Below are 19619 nucleotides of genomic sequence, written 5' to 3'. Positions count from 1 at the left end.
GGGTTTATCGTAGCTGGTGCACCGCAATCTACTATGTAAATCACAGCTATAGCGATTACAGTGGCTAGCGTGGGCAGAGAAGAGTCAATGTGCCAATGGAAAACACCGGCCGCAGGTTACTTTGAAGTGGGTAGGCCACATGTCATACGCATAACACTGGCCGCATGTCAGAGTTCCGCTGGTTAAGCATCTGTACGGAGTGTATACGGGTACATTTTTTAAAGACGATAGTCTTTCTTGGGCAACTTAAAATGCAGAAATTTTGGTCTGTCTGTATGTCTGTCTGCCTGTCTGCCTGTGACTCGATTCGACCACCCGGCCAAAGTGAAACATGCCGCGCAATAGCTTTATATACTCGCAGCCCAATCTAAACGTTTAAGTTTGGTGTCAATGTTCATACTTGTTAACACTGATGAATAAGAACTGGACATTACGCAAATATGAGGCAGAAAATCATACGTAAGTGATATTTGCAGGGTTCCTTAATTAAAAAATTATGGATGCTTGGTTTTAGCAACAGAAAGTTAGACTACATCAATTGCAGAAAACCGTCGCCTGCTGTTGCCTGCACTACTATAGCTCCTGGTAGCATTAAAGAAATCAAACGGCAACAGCAATGAAAGGTTCCACTAGATAGGTTCCACGTTCCGCTTGGAACGCTCATGAAATAGGTCAACATGGTTCGATAAACGTTGTAGTAGGGTGACTCGATTCACGCGTGTCTCCGCTGTATGGCAGCGCTGACATTGAGGCACCCGGCTTGGAACAGTGAAACGTGGTAAATTTAAATGGACTTGAGCAAACCTCTAGCGTGTTATCGTGGGAGAAACGAGATGGGAGAGGAATGGCATGAGAGGTGAGCGGAAAAGAGAAGGGAGGCATTTACTTGGCAGGGGCGCCAGTCGACTAATGTCTTTCGTCGACATTTGCAAAGAGAGGAGCAGATACGCGGCCATTTTTTAAAATTCCGCATGGGCACGTTTTTGTTTAAATTCGGCCTCGGCGGTCACTTTCTGATGGAGGCGGAAAACAAAAACGCCGGTGTGTCCGAGATTTTGGCGCACGTTAAGGAACCCCAGTGGCCAAATTAATACAGAGCCCTCCACTATGACACGCCCCATCGTCTGTGGAGCGTTGGTGCGCTAAAGCTCATGATCAATCAATCAATCAATCAATCAATCAATCAATCAATCAATCAATCAATCAATCAATCAATCAATCAATCAATCACAATCAATTGTTTTTAAAATTCTCTTTCTTTGGCTTATGCAGATGCAGGACGAGTTCTCTGGGGACGTCGTCAAGTCTCAGGTTTGCCGATCTACCATTGTGCCTTCCCAGCAAGCCGAAGTGAGCGCACCACTGGCCATTCAGTCAGTGAGGTAGGTGAATTCCTCCGACGGCTCTTCACATCTCTGACTTGATTTAAGCGCAAGTCTACTTCATGACGTGCTTGAAAGCACTCAACTGTTGACTTAATATTGACTTAAATGTTCAGAGCTCAGGCCTGAGATAAAAGACGGCATCTTGAGAGACAGTCGCAGTTTCTTACGTACAAACGACGCACCCACACACACCTGTATGTGTGTGTAAACATTGCTAATTTTTTAAAGCTTGGCGGGAAACTATGGCACGCTAATCGGAATTGCAGCAAAATTGGCAGATGACAATAAAGTAAGATTTTTTACGCACATGCACAAATGTTGCTCAGCTGCAAAATTGGTTTACTAGTTATACCATGTACTGGGAAATCTTTTGTATTGCACTGAACAACAAGATTGTTTCCATACAATAATGATCTGGCGGTAAAATACATTTTCATGCGAGCCTGTCGACTCTCTGCGTGTAGCCTTCACTCTGAATTTAATATACGGACTGAGGCATTCCACCGTCAGTCCTTCTATAATCACACACGTCCTCCCAGTCCTCCCATGACTATCTTTCCAGACATGATGGACTTGAAAAATAGCAATAGCCTAAATAGTCAAACTATCCCTTTAAGACAAACCTGATGTCCAAATGAGTACGTTGAACACTACATACCCACTGAATAAGAGTTTTGGTCCTGGTTTACGCAAAATTTTATGGTCCAAACTAAACACTCAACCTGAAAGTTTCTTTGCTCTTCCCGCAGTATTGTTCTAACTGTACGACAGCCTTAAGTCGAACATTTCAGTTTTGTTCGTCGGGTATTATTGCCAAGCATTCTTAAGCGAAGAAAACGGATTAATAGAATATAGGTGCAGCGTCCAAATTTCTTGCAGAGTACTTTGCAACAGAAAGTAATATGCCTAGAAAGTGTATGTAATCTACGATGTAAATATCTTATGATGTGTCATTGCAAATGTTTTATATAAGGCAATCACAAAAAAAATAAAAAATATAACATAGAATGCACTTTAATTTGTGTTTAACTTTCTGCTATGTAATAAGCACTATCTTTATCAAGCCAGTTAAAGCTCGATTTTAGTTTTTTAGATGCCCTACTTTTGTGGCGCAATGTCAATGTCCCTGCTGTTTTTCTTCTCTCTTTGAAGTCTGGGAGACGAGCTGATCGGAATCACGACCAAACCGGCCTACAATGACATTGAAGTCAACAAGGAGTTCCTTCCAGGTAGGAGCGTGGCAAAACAGGCATTTACAGAATTAGTTGGTAGATTGTATTTGTTGCTGTGAAGACTTGTGTATCTACAGCTGTTGTGCATTCACTTGTGTATTGCCTGATATAGTCTTTGTGGGCGTTTACACAGACTTGGATGTTAAAGCCAGCATTTCGTGATTGCACAAAATTAAATACGCATAAAATCAATTTCCAATATTTTTGTTTATTGCTCAACGGATAACGTGAAAGGTATTGCGGGGCATAAAAAACAAAAATTTAAATATTGTCCTTCCGGACACAGTTTTACACGACGTAAATGGCTTGCGCATGCCATAACGCTCACGAAGGGTAATTCCACGGTTAATTTACTTGTCTACATATGACAGTTAGTCGTAATTACGGTATCTTTTATCTTGAAAACAGGTGCGGAAAAGACATTGACCAAGAAAAGAAATATACAGGACGATGCGCTACTAGCAACTGGCAACATTTATTATTAACAACCAGAAATATATATAGGGCAACCAACTGACATACCCCCAACTGATTAACACTTACGCAGAGATTATCAATAAAAATACCCCAGACATAAAAAATACAACCTATCAGCTATCAGTTTTCGAGATGAATCAGCACCAACTCGCCCAAATTTCCGCCATTTTAAACCGTAATTATGGAATGTTTTTTGCACTTTTTAAAAAGAAAATAGATTTCATGGCTAAGCAGTAGCTTCGAGGTTCATTCTTCTAGAATATTACCAATTCAACATTTCGGACTAATCTCATACCAGTTGTTGCTAATTGAGGCTCTTCCAGCCACCTTACAGCAAAGTTCTGTATGACTGCATCTAATTATGAAATGAGTTTCACATAGTGCAAGCCTGTAATACGTTGCCTTATAAAAGTATAGTAACTGTGTAACACTGGCAGCCAGCTAATACTTCATCCAAATTAGCTTTCTTTAAACAATATCGCTCAAAGCAAGTTAGCTGGCACTCGTGAAGTGGTCGGTTTGCACACCACACGCACCAGCAGGCTTTATACTATGCCTGGCTTCGCCAAACGAATTGCTGACTTGTTTGGCAGAAATGTAGCTTAATAGGGCTACGTAACAGCAGTACATACACTCTCATCGTCGGACAATTAAGCGCCATTATATTAACTCCGCTCCAAGAAATATCGGTGGGTGGGCTTCACCACAACGTCATCTTGCGGAACAGCGCGAACTAACAGGGACAAAATAAGAAAGAAGTGAACAGGACAAGCGCTGTACAAGGACAAGTGCTTGTCCTGTTCACTTCTTTCTTACTGTGTCCCTGTTCGCGCTGTTCCGCAAGATGCAAGTTCACCAACTAGCCCAACTCGCCACCCTGCTTCGCCACAACGCTCTATAACGACCAGTCAGTGTGTCCAGGTGTGCGAATGACGAGGCCTAGCATGCGGTTAGGGTAAAAAACTGGAACCTCTGCTGAGACAACAGCGCACATGCACGCCTTGTGCTGTTTTCCCAGCGCAGAAAGCACGCGGAGCTCATTTGTTCCTGCCGCACAGTCGCCAACACCAGCTTTCTTGGTGTGTATAGAGGCGCACAATTTTCATTGCGGTTCGTGATTCCCATCAGGGAATGTCCACATTCTTGCAGGTCATGGGCACAAACCGGAGGTTCACTTCTACTACTACTCAGCCACGTGAGTTGCAATGGCATCATCTAACTTTTGTGGAAGTCGCCAGGGAAAACATCTTACCTTCCTGTCAACTCGAATCACCCGAAGCAGAAATAAAACCAACACAAGCGGGAACTGTAGAATTGGTTGGGGATTGTTTAGATGCACCACGAGTGTGAACCATGCACACTATGCGCCGACGGCCTGCGGTTTGATGAGAGTGCAGCGTTTGATTCCTCCCCCTGGGACTGTAAGGTAAAAAAAAAATGCGTGAGCATTTCTATGAGTACTCGACGACCATCTGTCCGTCTGTGATGCTTGAAGTTCCACAATTTCGCCGCATACGAATATTCAAATAATAAAATGCCAAAATCTCTTCCCAGCAATGCATTTGAGTTTGGTAGTGAAGTAGCCATACATGATGATATTTTAAAGAGGCCTTTGGGCCAATATATCCGTTCCTATATATAACTTCTAAAAAGATGTCTTCCCAGCAGAGTGTTTGTTTGTGGTAGTGAAGCCGACTTCAAGGGTCCTATAGACATATCTAATGAAGTGCTTTAGGGCCGTATCCCTGCTTTATTGCGCTGGTAATGTGGCACCTGAAAAGATGTCTTTTCAGCAACGCACGCATCTAGTAGCGAAGCCGACATTAAAGAGGCTTCACTACTTGGGAGTTGCAAATTTTTGCCTTTATTTACGCAGCTTTCAGTGGTCAGTGCACGCGTGGTCGCCCCCCTCAGCAATCTGACACGCACTCTTGTGTCCTCCCCTCGCAGGCCCACGCAGGCGTGCGTGAAGGGACGCGCGACGACCATCACGATGCGCTGCGACAAGAACGCCGGCGCCAACGGCACCGTGACGATGCCCTCGTCGTGCCCCGACGGCACCTGTGACGGCTGCTCTTTCCACTTCCTCTGGCGGACGCCGCTCGCGTGCCGCATCTGCAAGCCGGAAGACTACCAGGCGAGTCTCGCTCTACGAGAAGCGCTAGAGCACCTGGGTTATGGCCGAACAACTAGACGGACAATGACACTGAAGTGTCTTCAATTTTGCTGCACTCGCTGCACTCATTCAGGTAGTGCAGCACTCGCCTCTTCGATTTTCGAGCCTGCACTTTTCTCTTCGATCTACTGATGGTGGAGAGAGTGTAGGATGAATTCACGGCTTCCCGGCCCTGCACCTCTCAGGGAGGAGGTGCAGAAGCAGACGACAAAAGTGCAGGACCGGTTCTGCAGTGGTGGCGCCTCCGCTCAACTGGCTAAACTCATTCTGAACTGATGCAGAAAGTGCACGCCAAATCGAAGAGACCTTGAATTTGCGGAAGTATAGTGCCTAGAATATACTGGCACTATAGCGGAAGCCTTGAACGGCTGTGTGCGGTTTAAAAAGGCACATAGGTGTTTGGCATCATAAATTGCCAAAAAAGCATTTTTTAGGTATCACTTTTTTCTTAGTTTGCGCAGTTTTTCCTCCGAAAAGTTGGTACTTGAACAGTACCAGGCACTTATAAAAGCCGCTCGATTTCAATGCAAAAATAACTGTTTCTCTCTCTCTCTCTCTCTCTCTCTATATATATATATATATATATATATATATATATATATATATATATATATATATATATATATATATATATATATATATATATATATATTGCGATGAGTTTTGCAACGGGCCAGAAGAAACGGTCAGGTAAAAGATAAGAACAACTTTGCGGTAAACTTGTTTATTATAAATTAGTCCGACAGTTTCGGAAGTGGAACTTCCTTATATATATATATATTTATATATATATATATATATATATATATATATATATATATATATATATATATATATTTTTTTTTTTTTTTTCCCCTTTTTCGCCTTGAGTGGTATTGCAGGGATAGGAAATTCTTGAGAGGCACATCCGAGCACGTAGAGCAGCTAGAAAGATAATTCCTTTTGCAGCATAAAGCTGAATGTTTAAACCATCCAATAAGGGAATAAGATTTTGCATTTTGCGTTTCGGTAGTTGTTTGATAAGAATTATTTTCAATTGGTTAGCAGGAGTAGTTTTGACCTAGAAGATAGAATCGATGTAAACTTCTATGGGATTAGAAAAAAAAAAAACTGCTTCCGACATTTATTCTTCACAACGTCTAGATGTCTATTCATAGTTTGCTGGTAATTTTTTGTTGATTAGTTTTTCTATTGTTCTCAAGAACAATCAAGAAATATTTTTAATTATCTCGGAAACTAAATGCTTTACATCAAAACTAATTGGATATTTGAAATGGTTAAGAAAACAGAACAAGCCCATTAAGTTTCATCAAGATTTGTTGGAAAGCAAAAAAAAAAAGTTTCGAAGGCCAGTGTGGGTCCCCTTAATATGCCATATAAACCATTATTTGGCTATTGAGTGGAAATGTATAGGGTGTATTCACAGGGCCTTGGACCGCGCGGCGGCGCTACCTGCGCGGCGGCGGCGACGCCATATTTGAGGTTGTACTCCACCGCGCGGGCAGCGCGTGTGGACGGTGTTTTTCTCTGCGTGATTCGTGTGTTTGAGCATGCCTGGTCGTAACGAGTAGCCAGCATTGTTTTCGCTGCGAAATTCCGGATGTGATGTTCACGTCTACAACCGCAGACCCGAAGCAGGCCAAACGACGAAAGCAAGCGCGCCGTTTTTTTTTTTTTTCGAAGCGAAGGCCAGGGCAGTGTTTGAAGACGGCATGATTTTGCGCGACGACTGCAACTGTCCGATGGTTTGACAGGCGCGGCCAGCGGCGTGCATAACCCGGCCCGTTTTGGCGATTTCGCGCTATCTCTGTGTCATCCCCGTGCGCCGATTTCCTTATTTCCTCCGTTGCTTGAAGCGACCGTGGCGCGAGTTGAGGAAATTTCTTCACCCAAGGCTGCGAGGATATTTGATGTGGTGGCGGCGTGTGAGAGAGGAGCTGGTTTTACCGTGCACTACCCAGGCATGTTGCGCGCTTCTTGAGGAGTATTAGAGACGGTGAGGTGCTCTGGGGACAGTGTTATGTGCGTGGAACGCACGAAGGTCGTCCATTTGAGCTCCTAATGAAGCGGAACAATTACGCACAGGGTCTGGGTGGAAACCATCGCGAGGTAAGGACGTGATAAAATTAGGTATGATGGCGACGACAAAAATCCCACCGATTATTTTAAAGTCTTTTCCTTTCGGTAAAGACGAAGCGGGAATTATAAGCAGAACAAGATTGTGGAACACGTACGCTTTGGCTACTTCGAAAGCAGCGCAGAGACAAGTGACAAAGGCTGCTCTAGTGTGTCCCTGCATACGTTAACGTTTTAGTCTCTGCGCTGTTTTTGAAGTAGTCAAACTGCGTACCCAGCGTCAAGCGTTAGTGTTGGAACACGTAACACGCTTGGTCATTAGAGAACAGTCGAAGGCGACGAAGAAGAATTGGATCAATTTGGATGCCCGCAATTACCTGTGAAGCGATATTGCATGTACGCGTGCGTTCACCTCAACACTCGAAGTAGCCCATGTTGAGGCTGGGAGCCCAGTATGGTTTGTCTCATCCATAAAGTACGCCGGCTACCTTAATTTGGGAACATTTTAAGCATGGGAATGTTTCAAACGGGACGAGGTGTGAGGTGAAAGCTCCAACGCCCATCGTCCCGGGGCCCACCTGGATGAAACGGGTTCCAACAGATTCGATACCGATTAGCCATATTATCGATAACTTCTTTGGGAATTTGTCGAATGAAGACAGACAGCCTTCAAGCACTGCCCTAGCCGCCGCTTCGAAACAGCGAAAGGAAAAAAAAAAATACACGGCGCGCTTTTTGTATTTTGTCGTGCGGCCTGCTTCGGGTCTGCGGTTGTAGACGTGAACAGCGCATCCGGAATTTCGAAGCGAGAACAATGCTAGCTACTCGGTAGGACGAGGCATTCGCAAACCCACGGATCACGCAGAAAAAACACCGTCCACACGAACGTTCTTGCCAGCAGCACGCTGCAAACCACGTTTCGCGTCGAGAAACGCGCTGCCCGCGCGGCGGAGTGCAACCTCAAATATGGCGTCGTCGCCGCCGCGCAGGTAGCGCCGCCGCGCGGCCCAAAGCCCTGTGAATACACCCTATAGGTTCATACCCGGTGAGTGTCTCTTCGCAAAAAAAACTGAGACCATCTGGATTATAGCCGAAGACTTAAAAGCACACTGAATTCGCCGAAGCCTTGTGTAGCTGCGTGCGGATTAACCCATGTACACCATTATTTGACTATTGAGTGCAAGTTTATACAGGTTTAGTTTATATAATTAACTAGCTGAATTGTAGCCGGAGATTCCCGGTTCTGTTAATGATGCAAGTATCATCCAGTGTTATCAGCGTCATGATAGCGTGCCTTTTATAGAGATTAATTTTAATATTCGAGGCAGGAGGTGTCTCTGATGATTGTCGATGTGATACGATCAACGTGCTTCCGTTTGTGTGATAGATTTGCATTGACGAACTGAATTTGCGAGCGGAGTTTGATTTTTCTTGACATCAAACTACTGGAGTTGTTGATACACCACCTCTCCCAGAGAAGGCAGATATTCAAGAAAGCCTGTACTAGCTAGGAAAGCGTGAAAATTAAAAATATATATATCGTCACCTGCTTTGATGTCTTGGACAAGTTTCTGAGTATTGTCTTTCGACGTTTGAGTGGGCAATACTTGTAAGCAAAAAACAGATCGCAATGAACCTAGCGCATATTTAGGAATCTATAAAAATACGCCAGTTACACCCCAAGGTACATTCGCAGCAGGGCTTGTTTAGGGCAGAACCGGGAAATTGTGTTTCAGAGATTTGTATGAGTTACCAACATGGGCAAAAACCACTTTGATATCGCCACCAGCAAGTGAGATAATCAGGAATTTGACCCTATTGGAACACCTCAGCAGTGTCATTCGAAAAATTCACACCTTTATTGAGTGCCTGTGCTTGTCAAGAAAGTACGTAATCCAAAAATTTCAAGTCTTTACTTCCAGCCGTTTCAGCTAGCAGGCCAAGGCCCTGCTAAAACTGTTGGACCTAGAAACCTAAAATTGGTTTGTTGATAAGGTTGTTGGACAGTCATACTACAGGGCAATTATCTTCACAGATAGTATAGATTGATGGTGGGATGCAGATTAAAAACACGATGCTTTTTGTCGCCACCCAATGACTGCAATCACGTCCGTCTGACTACTTTCACGTCTGCTTTTGCACTGTCTTAGCACTGCCTTTGCAATGTGCCTGAAGGCAGCATACAGGGGGACATGAAGGCGTGTGCCTTACCACGTTGGCTCAGTGGCTAAGGCGTTGTGCTGCTGAGCCCAAGAATGGGGGTTCGATCCTGGATTGAGGCGAAAAGAGAAAACGCCAGTGTGTTGAGACTTCGGTGCACGTTAAAGCTTCCCTGGTGGTCAAAATTAATCCGGAGCCCTCCACTGCGGCGTGCCCCATACGCACGAAGCCCCATACTCTAATCGACGTGAAGGCATAGGGATATTTGCATCAAAAGCCTCGCTTTACAAATGCGGCTGTAGTTTCTGGGTATTCTTCCTTCGATTTCCCCACCTTTCAATTCCCCTGTCGAAGGAATGAGTCCAAGAAGGAATGCTAACTGTATTTTACAGAGAATGAATTAGAGACCCGATGATCCTCGTCTTATTTTTTTCTGCAGTCGGCCCTTGGCTGCCCCGTGGCACTTCATTTCTATTACTTCTCTAGGTCCCATGCAAGAAAATGTAACGCCCTCCCCTCTCCCCCTTGCAGGTGGTGAAGGGTGAGTGCGTGGGCGGCGTGCAGAAGCTGCACTACATCTCGCCCCAGGGCTGCATCCCGCGGGGAGGCACCACGGACACCATGACCAGCACGCAGCACTGCTCGGTGATCCCGCGCCAGCTGCAGATCATCATCGGCATCGGCGTCGGCCTGGGGGTGCTGCTCTGCGCGCTGCTCGTCTACTTCTGGAAGAAGAACAGGAGGTCAGCTGATCATAGGGAGCCGCCGCTGTTGTCTGACGGTCTTATAACTGCGCTGCTCCGTGTCTGCTGCTGCGCTGCTTAACGGTGTCTGGACGCGTGCCATTAGAGTGGACAGAAGCAAAGGCACTCGTGATGTTCCCGGCATTGCCAGTCACGGCAACACTTTAATTTCTAAGGCACGTGTAGTCGTTGTTTAAATTCTAGATCGATGGCACCAATTTTAGACGACAGGCACCCATTTCTGGGTTGAGTGATGTGAACTGAATTAAGAGCTCCGATATGACGGCAGTGAAGAGGGAGAAAGCAAAGGAGGGGTGCACGGTGCTAGGGTAAATGCAGAGGGGAAGCTGTGTGTACTGCGGCGAGGTGAAGGGAAAGCGGTGCCACATTCCGGCAGCTGGCATGTACAGTTGGAGGGGTTGTGAATGCGCAGCCCGAAAATAGGCTTAGCGGGGGCAGCGCCAGGATCCAGTTATGTGAGTCGCCAAAGCAGATGAAAAGAAGTCTAAAGGCATGCCCATATCTTTCTAGCATTTTGTGTTGCACTAAATTGATAAACCACATTATTGAATTCAAAATTTACGATGTCCCTTCCGTGATCTTCTGCTCCACTTTCGCCTCCACTCTGCCTCCTTTCATTTCGCTGTCTCCAACCATACTTTAAAAGCCGACCCAAATTTCTTCGCACTTGTGTCCTAACCGGCCCCTTCCACTACTCCTGCAGATCTCCTCTTTCTTACGCCCTCCATCACTCTCTCCCATTCTCCTTCGTCCCGTGCCCACACCCCTCATTCCTTTTCTCCTCTTAGATTCCTCTTCCCTTTCATGCCCTTTCTCACTCGCTATCACCTCCTGATGCACCCCTTTTCCCCTTTCGTTCCTCACATGGCCCCCTCACCATGTCTCCCGCGCTACTTTCTCTCTTCCCTTTCCCATTCTACGTTCCCCCTACGGCTAACACCCTTTCCCATCCTCCCTTCCACTCCCATTTTCCTCCGTTCCCCTTTGTATTCCTCCTCCCTCAGTCGCATGGTCCCTCGTGATGAGCCACTGGTGACCCATGGCTTAGCCATGGGTTGGCGAGTGATTGCACCCTGCTGTTTGATAACCAGTGGCCCACAAATTGCACCGAGTCAGTGATTCACTAGAGAGCAGAATCACTAGTAACATTTTTGACTTATCCAGGTGACGGATAGACCAAATTTGCTTTACACGTTTACCCGCCATCGCTGTCAGGCGATCTCCACATGCACTGCAGTGTAGCAGAACCCGTCTTCTGTATAGGTTGTATTCACTGGCAAGGCACGCATGCAGGCAGCCTTGTGAGTGCGCGGTCACTGCTTACATTGAGCTCCGTGGAATGGCGGTGCTTGTCCGTGCCAAGCACATGATGTGTGTTAGACGTTCCAACCTCTACCCCACCGAACGCAAAGTAATGCCTCGGCTCCAATGTGAGTGCGATTAATAACATCTCTTTTGACATCACCGTTGAGAATCGGGGTGAAACGGAGAAGACGACGCACACCGGTGTTTGTTTTTCTGTGGCGTGCGGGCGCAGTGGCAGAAGTCGCGCCATGTCTGTGGCGCTTTGGACATGTTCATGGCCGTTTCCAGTGTTTCCAAGCGAAGAAATTGACAGCTAAACTTTTCGGTGAATATTATCTATAAGAGCACGCAGTGGAGCTCGTGAATGCCCCCTATGCAGGTTGGAGTACAAGTACATGAAGCTGGTGGCGTCCAGCTCGGGCAAGGACGGCGAGCTGCCGGCAGCCGAGAGCTGTGCCATCGAGGAGGACGAGGAGGACCACTTCGAGAACGGCGGCTACGACCCCAAGAACTCCAAAGGGCTGCTGCAGAAGTTCCGCACCGTCCGCATCGGAAGTGGTAAGGTGAGTTTAGTCTTCGCCAGGCATTCTTGTTCCTTTCTCTCGTTTTGCACTCAACCTCCGGTGTACGTGGTGCTTGCATGCATGGGCGTCCGCAGGAGGGCTTGAGGATACGCTTCACCAGGGTTATTTACTCAGTATGCTCCAGTTGCGAAACTCCCCACAGGCCACATGTATCAACAAACCAAGCCATGGTTGGTGCCCCTGCGCTGGGGGAAAGCAGGGGCAAGCAGAGCTACTAAATAAGCTATTAGTGACGCTAGGTGCAAGCTGGGCGCAAGTTGAATTGCCTACCATCTGTCGGCAGAAAGTTGAAGTAGTACTCAGTGGAAAACAGTGGAAACAAAGTAAACATTGCCTAATTTAATGTTTTCTAATTTAAAAAGCAAGCTTCATTTTATTAGGTTGCATTGTTAAGTAAATGTTTAGCAAAGTTCAGTAGCGGAGTTTCGCAACATATTGAAGAACTCTGACCTTTCGACCCCCTTCCCTGCTGCCCCACTATAGGTGCAAATTAATTTTTATTGATTTATCATAGCTGAATTGACTGCAACTTGTTGGATTGATTGCAAATTCTGACACTTGATTACTCGATCCTCCTTCCTCTTTAATTTTGTCTGGAGAAAATTCTGCTGACGCTCATGACAATGTTGTAGCACGTCATTAGAATCCACTACTTGCAAAGTGGCATTGCCCACAGCTTACGGAATAACTGATATTGCAATAATGTGTTTTTTGGCTGACTTGTAGCTGATTTTGTTTACGTTTCTACGTTCTCCTGCAGCAGCAGGATGCATGCACATAGCATGACTTTATTGTTGGACCAAGGTACCCATTGTAAAAACCGTTCTCGAAGCAAAATATTTAGCCACACATGAACTCTTTCCCAAGTTCATCATTTCCAAGGCCCACAAAGTCGACACCACAACCCTAACAGAGAACTCGTTATACACCAGTAAGCCAACCAGGATGTTAGCCTGTTGACGTTAGTAGAGTGATACACGATTAATCAATTGCCCATGGTGACGAACAAGTTTTTGTCGAGAATTCCCATGATTCCAGTAAAATTTGCGTAATCTTCCCATGAAAGTAGCTTGGGAAGGTTGGTTGATCACGGTAACATAAAGCATGGCAAACTAAGAGGACGAAGAGCAGACAAACACCTGCACTGGTGTTTGTCTGCTCTTTATGGTCCCTTGCTGTTTTCTGTAACATAAAACAGAGCAAACTAAAAGGACGAAGAGCAGACAAACACCTGCACTGGTGTTTGTCTGCTCTTTATTGTCTCTTGCTCTGCTTTATGTAACATAAAACAGAGCAAACTAAAAGGACAAAGAAGAGTAGGCAAACTGTTTTATGCTACTACATATTACTTCCCCAGTTTATCTTATGGGTGGGATACTGGAGTTTAAATTAATCTTAACAGCAACTACGCATGCTCGAAATTGAACTGGAGTGCAATATGGGAAACGGCGTTCTCGCTTCCCTGCCAACCACAACCCACTGAACTTGTTCTCTTTCAGAGTGGAGAGGGACACCACTTTGAGACGATCCATCTGACCAAAGGAGAGACCGTGTCGTGAAGGAGCCTGCGTCGACCGCTGCGCTATCCGCTTCGAGTCGACAGGCGCAGAAGATGGCGGCGGCGGGGGAAGACCCCACAAGAGCTTCTACGGTGGCGTTTATGTGACGCCCATGTGGGGGGACACCACCACTGAATCCCAACACACCACCAGTCATGTAATCGGTGTACAAACACAAAGCGGAAAACATTCCAGTTGTATTTTTACTCTCTCTCAGTCCTATGTCTCACGACCATGTCTGTCGAAGTGCCCTGTTATTATCTAGTCTGTCGGTGACGCGAAAAGGTCGAGCGAGCGGCGGGAGGTGGTGTACATTTGTGCGTGCGGAACCGAGCATTGATGGATCCCTCTAGACCACGGCAATGCGTTGGTAAAGAGGGCAAAGTGAGGGTGGGGAGGGGTTGTCGTCATGTTGTCATGTTACACGCACTGTTTTGTACAGGTGGGCAGAAATATATCATGTTTCTTTCGAACACGGTTGAGTGTGTTGTCGGTCTCGCCAAGCTTTGTTGGATGTATCGATGGTGTTTCAACTGCTGCCACTTTTTCTCGAACGGTGTACCGTGTGCTTCCCGCCCGCACAACTACGGGCGGCTAATTTGTGTAGTCACTTTCGAGAGAAGAAGAAAAAAAAAAGAAGCTTCTGCCGTACTTACTAAAGTGCCTGTCGTCCTCTTAAACTGTTTGCTGGCATGACTGTTTCGTAGCACCAAAGATATATATATATACTCGCGCATCTACGCTTGCCGTTGTTTTTTCCAACAGGACGGAGGGACTTTACGTCGCCGAGTAACTGCTTGTAGCGCTACTGTAATCTCCATATACCGTGAGAGGAAAAAAAAAAAGGCAACTCGCATTATTTTCATATGTGCCAGCTCTATTTGTGATAGTGAGGCAAAAAAACTCGTGTGTTGTGCCTTCACAAAGGGAATTGGAATGCACACATCTTTTTGTTTGTTTGCAGGCATATCTGGGCAGCCTCGCCGAACGGGCTGCCATGTTCCATGTGATCGTTTTGTACGCACTTTTCGTCTCTGCCGAGGTTATCAAGCGCTTGGAAGGTGACAGTTCCTCCTTACACGGTAGTATTAAGCACACGTGAAGAGCAAGGGCCCCAGTGTGATGCCTTGGCACAGGAGAAAAAAAAAACAACAGACAAAGGCTGCCTCCCGGCATGGTGTACTAATCGCACGTAATCTAGAAATTGGGCTACACAGCAGCGAATGCGTGTGTATGAGTGTGATGAAGGGATCAAAAGGTAAACTATTAGGTATCTACTCGCATCTCTGTAAATAGGCTTAGCATTGTGGCACAAAGCATTGTCTACTCTCATTGTGAAACAAGTTGTCACTGAATGTTACAATGGCTGAACTGAGTTTCCTTGGCTTTGCTTCAGCTTGTCGAGATCCTTCTTTAACTTGCTGTTGCAAACCTGTCCTTAGAAGTAAAGGCTAACGCTAGACGTACATAGCTCTGACTCATTTTCATTCCTATGCGACATATGCAAGGAGGCGGGCAAAGAGAAGAAAAAAAAAAAACATGAGAACGTGCAGCTGTGTCGTGTGGTAACATGTTGTAGCAAAGCTATTAATAAAGATTAAATAAATGCTAATGTATTTAAGTCCAAACCTCCTGACTTTATTTTTTGTGCACAGCAAATTACACAAATCCACCACACTTTTTTTTTAATACATACTGTACAGCAGAGGAGAAGGACCTCCGAAAAGGTAAGGGCATGTAGAGTTAATGCAATGTGTAGACAGTGATCAGGCCACGATTTCCTGACTGCATTCACATGCATGCTATCGCAGGATGAAAGTTGTTAACCACATATTTACAAGGTGGCACAATGTTGGCAATTAAGTGGCCAAGAGCTTGATATTCTGTGCTACTTTCAGCTTTTGTCAGTGGTGCCATCTTTGTCAGCCGACATTTGGCAAATTTGTGCATCTGAAGCCAAGCCCTAACACACTAGAAGAGATGACAGTCAACTTTCAACGGAACTGGCCACTATTTTAAAAGTTTTTCAACTGCAATAGCCATGGCAGGCATACTTTGCCACTCACCACACACACATGGCCACTTCCAGTTCAGTAAGCGGGAGCACGACACAAGTAGACATCAGTTTCAGGACATGTACACATCCTCTAGAGGCCAAACCTAACGGGTGTCCGTCTTGGAGTGGCTGGTGCACCCTCTGCTTGATATCCTGGTGTGGCAATTCGCAGTGAGCGCGCCGATGTGGCTGCCTTCTTCTCCTCGTTCTCGTCCTTACGCCGTCGGAGTTGCTGCTCCGCCAAAGCCATCTCCTGCTCCATTTGCGACTGGTGGTCTCTCTGCATCCGATGACGGGACCTTCCGGACTCCCGGACACTGTAGAACATTGGCCCCAACTCCGCCAGCCAGTGTCCGTCCACGGCCGTGACGCACTGCATGTACTCCTTCGTGGTCATGACCAGCTCGTGGTAGACCACATAGTCTGGCGTGTAGCCCATGCCGAACAGGGCGCTGGTCGGGTGCAGGTGGCAGGGCATGCCCGTGCGGCAGTTGATGTACTCCCCGATACCCTTGAGCCGCGCCGCCTGCAGGAAGAAGGCGGAGCAGATACACTTGCGGATGACGTCCCACTCGGTGCCGCACGACACCAGCTTCATCTTCTGCTGGCCCATGATGTCCTTGAGCTGCTGGCGCACTTCGCGCACCTTCCGCATGGACTTGACGTGAATGAAGTGCTCGTTGCACCAGGCCGACGAGTAGTGGTTGATCTTCCACTGGAGGAAGACGTTGAGGTAGGTCAGGTGGTCACTTTCGGGAACCTGGAACTTTTCCCGGGCGGCGTCGCTGTCTTCTTCGCGGCCCTTGGGCCGGTAGAATATGCTGGGCACTGACAGCATGGACACGATGGTGAGGATCTCTTCGCTGCAGCCCATGTCGCACGACACGATGACCATCTTGGAGAGGGGAGGGTCGAGGGGGAACTCCACCATGTGGCGCCCCAGAGGGGTCAGGGTCCCCACGTTGTCCAAGGCACCGAGGATCCACAGCTGGTACATAGAGTTCAGGATGTTGTCCTGGGGAGGAGGGTCCATGAAGTGGAACTGGAGCAAGTCCTGCACACCCAGGGACTTGAGGAGCAGGACAACGTTGGCGAGGTTTGTCCGTTGAATCTCCGGCACCGTGGTCTTGAGCAGCTCGTTCTTGTACTGGTGATCGGTGTAGAGCCGGAAGCACGTTCCGGGCCCAGTCCGACCGGCTCGTCCCGACCGCTGGTTTGCGTTGGCTTGGCTGACGGGGTAGATCTGCAGAGCATCCATACCAATACGCGGGTTGTACACCTTCAGTTTGCAGTAACCGCTGTCGACGACAAAGCTGATTCCGTCGACTGTGAGCGAGGTCTCGGCAATGTTAGTGGCGACCACACACTTCCGAACACCGTCCGGTGCCTTCTGGAAGATTTTGGCCTGAAGGTCGCTGGGCAGCTGCGAGTAAATGGGCAAAATGGCCAGAGGGGGAGCATTGTCAATTTCGCCGAGCCTCTCGGAAATCAGCTCGCAAGTTACTTCAATGTCTTCTTGCCCTGGCATGAAAACCAAAATGTCTCCAATGTTGGGCTGCAAATGAATTTGCAGAGTTTGCTTCACAGCTGCGTCAACATAATCTTCGACAGGGTTCTTGCTGAAGAACAGTTCGACGGGGAAGGTTCTACCGGGAATGGTGAACGAGGGAACGTTGCCAAAGAAGGAAGCGAATTTCGAGGCGTCCATTGTCGCAGACGTGACGATAAGCTTCAGGTCTTGCCTGCGAGCCACAACTTCTCGGAGCAGACCAAACAGCACCTCGGTGCTGAGAGACCTTTCGTGGGCTTCGTCCATGATCACCGCACTGTACTGATCCAGGTCGGGTTCCCTCAGGGACTCTCTCAAGAGGATACCATCAGTCATGTACTTGATTATCGTCTTCTCTGAAGTACAGTCTTCAAACCGGATGGCATACCCAACTTCCTCTCCCAACTTGCAACCCATTTCATCCGACACTCGCTTCGCCACTGACATGGCTGCCACTCTTCGAGGCTGTGTGCAGCCAATCATGCCGTACTTGCTGTACCCATCTTCATGAAGGTACTGGGTGAGCTGCGTAGTTTTCCCAGAGCCTGTTTCACCCACAATGATGACAATGCTGTTCTCCCTGATGATGCGGAGCAGCTCTTGTCGAGCTGCAAAGACAGGCAGGTACTGTCTCTGCTGCAGCATTGTCTTTTTCCTGGAGAACTCGCTGGTTCCTTGGCTGTCAGCATCCCTGATGTGATCGGCAAAGCGCTGCTCAGTCTTGTAATCGGCGTCATCGTTGTCATCTCTCTCGTCGTCCTTCTTTTTTACTCCTAAGATGTCACCGAGTTTGGTGCCTGCCAGCTCCCACTCCTTTTTCTGGGCCTTCCTCCGCTCCTTCTGCTCTCTGTGGAAGCGGACGACCGCACTGCCCTTGCGAGAGACGATGGCCATGTCTGACGTGGCGTCCTTCACTGGAAGGACCGGTTCCGGTTGCTTGGTGAACACAATGCGGCCGTCCAGGAACGGGGGAACAATGTTGTGTACCAGGACATGCACCCTGGCTTCGTTGTCCTCCTCAAAGTCAGTCTCGACATCGACCTTCAGCACTACGCCGCTGGTAAGCATCCGGTTGGTCTCCCACTTTTCGTTGTCCTTGTTGATCTGCCTTTGCTGAGCCGACACCTTCTTGATTTTCTTCTGCTCGAGGGCTTCCTCTTTCTTCTTGGTATACTCTTGCGGTACACTCGCAAAAGGGTTGTGTATTTCGTCGTAGCCTTCGTCGAGGCTGTACCATTCCCGGTCTAGTCTTTGCTGCTCGACCTCCCATTCTTCCTTCTGGTCGGAGTCCTCGCTCCACGGGATCTTTTCGTCCTTCGAGTGCCTGCTGCCTGGAGTAGCGTACGTCTTGCGCCTGTCGGCGGCCCACGCGTTGTACTTGTGAGCCGGCGTAGCTCGCGGCGTATCCGTAGGGCGCCGATACCACTTGTCCGTGCCTCGCCGGTCGGAGCCATCCCGCGGCGACGGCGTAAGCACGTCCCAAGATGAACGGCGCGACGGCGTCTCCTCGTCTTCCTCCCAGTTGGAGCGGGACGGAGTGTCTTTTGGTCGGAGGTTGGGTGTGGGTGGGTCTTTAAATCTCGGCGGAGTTTCACTCCACTCTCTGCGCGAGCGGTGAGAGGAGGAGCGACTCGATTCATGCCTGTCGTCGCGGCGATCCCTGTCACGGTCGCGATCACGGGAAGACGACGACGACTGCGGCGGGTTTCTGGAGTCCTTCGAAGAAGCGTAAACGCCCCGGCTGTAATGCTCTCGGTGGTCTCGAATGCGCTCGACGTATTTGGCATCTACGCCACCGGTATGAGTTGGAGTTTCTACGCGCGGTTTCCGGTATTGTCTACTCTGTGTCGAGTCAGAACTTTCCCGTTTTGAGTCTTCACTGCCTCCTTCGTCCTTGCGGGCTTTCTTGACGTCGTCTTCGTCACTCTTCTGCTTTCTCTTGGCAGCCGCAAGTACGTCGAGTCCGAGGATTGATTGTCGCGGAACGGGCGCCTTGAACTCGTGAACCGACTTCTTTTTGATCAGGCCCCCTACCTCATCTTCAATGCCCTCCAGACGATGTATCGACTCGAAGTCACTCATGATGAACTCTGTTTCACAGCTGTCTTCAAGACATAGCGACACTCGTGTACAATTCACGCACACAATGCAAAACGCGTCAACAACTCACACTCACATCAAGCACAATCATGAATCACAAAAAGACATCGCACGACGGCTACGATATTGGCTGTGACTGGGACGGCTTTGGATGTTACGCAGTTATGGCAGTTCTACACCTTTAATTCTCCGCATA

The 19619-nt window shown here is 47.7% G+C and overlaps 2 protein-coding genes across 3 annotated transcripts in view; one reads left to right on the top strand and one right to left on the bottom strand.

Annotated features, from left to right (window-relative positions):
• LOC144152549 (endosome/lysosome-associated apoptosis and autophagy regulator family member 2-like) overlaps positions 1-15346 on the top strand; it is a 90222-nt gene extending 74876 nt beyond the window's left edge. Inside the window, exons 14-20 of one of the 2 annotated variants that reach the window (XM_077683848.1) lie at positions 1273-1382; positions 2538-2614; positions 4244-4289; positions 5045-5231; positions 10038-10249; positions 11955-12133; positions 13659-15346. In XM_077683848.1, coding sequence (XP_077539974.1) covers positions 1273-1382; positions 2538-2614; positions 4244-4289; positions 5045-5231; positions 10038-10249; positions 11955-12133; positions 13659-13681 — 834 coding nt within the window. In that variant the 3' untranslated portion in view covers positions 13682-15346. Of the gene's footprint in view, positions 1-1272; positions 1383-2537; positions 2615-4243; positions 4290-5044; positions 5232-10037; positions 10250-11954; positions 12139-13658 lie in introns of both variants that reach the window. The other variant, XM_077683847.1, reaches the window with a different exon arrangement.
• Positions 15347-15533: 187 nt separating this feature from the next.
• Positions 15534-19562, bottom strand: Prp16 (ATP-dependent RNA helicase l(1)G0007). Its single transcript, XM_077683841.1, has one exon. It carries the CDS (start codon positions 19403-19405, stop codon positions 15866-15868), a length of 3540 nt encoding a protein of 1179 aa, XP_077539967.1. The 5' UTR covers positions 19406-19562; the 3' UTR covers positions 15534-15865.
• Positions 19563-19619: the final 57 nt, after the last annotated feature.

The sequence above is a fragment of the Haemaphysalis longicornis genome, unplaced genomic scaffold (assembly GCF_048455015.1).
Source record: "Haemaphysalis longicornis isolate Haplotype H1 unplaced genomic scaffold, Haemaphysalis longicornis Haplotype H1 scaffold_9, whole genome shotgun sequence".
Classification (NCBI taxonomy): Eukaryota; Metazoa; Arthropoda; class Arachnida; order Ixodida; family Ixodidae; genus Haemaphysalis; species Haemaphysalis longicornis.
Note: the sequence above shows the minus strand (reverse complement) of the source record. Positions and strands in the feature narration are given on the sequence as shown.

Excerpts from the sequence above, each read along its gene's own strand:
- Prp16 (XM_077683841.1), bottom strand. The coding sequence starts at position 19,405 with ATGAGTGACTTCGAGTCGATACATCGTCTGGAGGGCATTGAAGATGAG.